The sequence below is a fragment of the Perca flavescens genome, chromosome 15, assembly GCF_004354835.1.
Source record: "Perca flavescens isolate YP-PL-M2 chromosome 15, PFLA_1.0, whole genome shotgun sequence".
NCBI classification, from domain to species: domain Eukaryota; kingdom Metazoa; phylum Chordata; class Actinopteri; order Perciformes; family Percidae; genus Perca; species Perca flavescens.
In genome coordinates this window covers 1,562,994-1,565,493 of record NC_041345.1, presented here as the reverse complement: position 1 = coordinate 1,565,493, position 2,500 = coordinate 1,562,994, and the positions used below count along the sequence as shown (strand labels likewise).

Sequence of the window (2,500 nt, the reverse complement as noted above, 5' to 3'; positions counted from 1 at the left end):
CTCCTGCCATCCTATCGATTAGCAAATCATGCAAAAAACAATGATTGATGATTTCATCGCCTGAATATTGAAATCCTCTGTGGTTCTGGGGGAGTTTCTTGGTCTCAGAGTCGGTAAATCTGCCAATTTCTGCTGTGAGAGTCGCGTCATTTGGAGTTTGAAAACAGTTTTTCGTCTTTTTGGTTTGGTGCACAACTAGCCAGGGCCAAAATGTATTGTGAACCTAAAATTGATATGCGGGCCGCATCAGAATTTGCGAGGGGCCACATTTGGCCCATGGGCCTCGAGTTTGACACGTCTTCTTGTTTCAGCTTTTAATGGCTGCACCAGTTTGTCAAATGGAAATATTTGATAAAATGTCTCGTGCATCAATTTATACACATTTTCCCAAATTTCACGTGGAGATATTTGGTATCTTTGGAAACTTTAGGATCTCCTCCAAATTTATAATAAAGTTATTTTGGGTTTGAAAACTGTTGGGCTGCACAGTGTGTTTGTAATGAGTGATGTCCTAAGGTCAGATATCTATCTATCAGAAATTTGGGTTTTCTTTCAAATAAATTGTCCAAAAAATAATGATGGATGGTTCACTACAACGCTTTTAACAAGTAAATTAAATGACCAGTTCACTACTTTCATTGAATTCGGGTGTTTTAGTCAATTTTATAGCATTTGAAGAAAAAACAATTGATTAAAGAACCTGTAACAAATCTTACAAAAGTGACATAAATGTCAAAGAAAGTGACATAAATGTTAAAAAGTGACATAAATATGTTAAAAAAGTGACATAAATGTCAAAAAAAGTAACAGAAATGTTAAAAAAGTGACAAAAGTGTAGAAAAAAGTGACAAAAATGTCAAAAAAGGTGACACAAATGTCCAAAAAATGACAAACGTAAAAAAAATAAATGAAAAAAAACTTTAAAAATTTGGAGAAAAAGTCACAAAAACTTAAAAAGCCTCAGAAAAAAGTCAACAAATGTTGAAAAAAGTGACAAAAATATCGGGGGGAAAGCCACAAAAGTGTCGAAAAAGACGACCAAAACGTTGATAAAGGTTTTTCATTTAAAATTTTGACTCAGAAAAACTAAAAGTTGCAGGTCGACCGGACACAAAGGTTATGGGGTTAGACAGGAGTTTGGACAGGTCTTAGTATGAGTCGATTAGATGCTATAAAATGAGCCTAAACTTGTTTAAATTGTTTTTGTGTTTTAGGTCTTTGGACTGCAGTGACAGGTGACAAAAAAGTGACAAAAAATGCAACAAAAAAGTGACTCAAATGTAAAAAAAAGAGTGACAAATAAGTTTATTAGATTCTTTAAAATGAGCCTAAACTTGTTTCAAATGGTTTTGGTGTTTTAGGTCTTTGGACTGATGTCAGCCACGTTGTCCTGCAGTGACAAGTGACAAAAAATTGACAAAAATGTCGAAAAAAGTGACACAAATGTTAAAAAAGCAACAAAAAAAGCAACAAAAATTTCTATAAAGTGACACAAATGTTAAAAAAGTGACACAAATGTTAAAAAAGTGAGTGAAAGAAAAGTTGTTTAGATGCTATAAAATGAGCCTAAACTTGTTTCAAATGTTTTTTTGTGTTTTAGGTCTTTGGACTGATGTCAGCCACGCGGTCCTACTGAAAACTGACAAAAATGTCAATAAAAGTGACACAAATGTTAGAAATGTGACAAAAAAGCAACAACAATTTCTAAAATTTCTAAAAAGTGACAGAAATGACGAAAAAAGTGACACAAATGTTAAAAAAGTGATAAAAAAGTGACACAAATGTTAAAAAAGTGACAAAAATGACAAAAAAAAGTGACTCAAATGTTACAAAATAAGTGACAATTAAATTGATTAGATTCTATAAAATGAGCCTAAACTTGTTTCAAATGTTTTTTGGTGTTTTAGGTCTTTGGACTGATGTCAGCCACGCTGTCCTACAGTGACAAGTGAAAAAAAAGTGACAAAAATGTCAAAAAAAGTGACACAAATGTTAAAAAAGTGACAAAAAAAGTGACAAAAATTTCTATAAAGTGACACAAATGTTAAAAAAGTGACACAAATGTAAAAAAAGTGAGTGAAAGAAAAGTTGTTTAGATGCTATAAAATGAGCCTAAACTTGTTTCAAATGTTTTTTTGTGTTTTAGGTCTTCGGACTGATGTCAGCCACGCGGTCCTACTGAAAAGTGACAAAAAATGCAACAAAAAAGTGACAAAAATGTCAATAAAAGTGACACAAATGTTAGAAATGTGACAAAAATGACAACAAAAGTGACTCAAATGTAAAAAAAAAGTGATAAAAAAGTGACACAAATGTTAAAAAAGTGACAAAAATGACAAAAAAAGTGACTCAAATGTAAAAAAAAAAGTGACAAATAAGTTGATTAGATTTTATAAAATGAGCCTAAACTTGTTTCAAATGTTTTTTGGTGTTTTAGGTCTTTGGACTGATGTCAGCCACGCGGTCCTATAGTGGCTTCCTGGGCAGTGACAGAGACTCT

At 32.3% G+C, this 2,500-nt stretch overlaps 1 protein-coding gene across 1 annotated transcript in view; it reads left to right on the top strand.

Annotated features, from left to right (window-relative positions):
• The window catches only part of ptger1b (prostaglandin E receptor 1b (subtype EP1)), a 14,008-nt gene that overhangs the window by 11,018 nt on the left and 490 nt on the right, over positions 1–2,500 (top strand). Inside the window, exon 3 of the mRNA XM_028599690.1 lies at positions 2,438–2,500. This exon is cut by the window's right edge and continues 490 nt beyond it. Coding sequence (XP_028455491.1) covers positions 2,438–2,500 — 63 coding nt within the window. The remainder of the gene's footprint in view (positions 1–2,437) is intronic.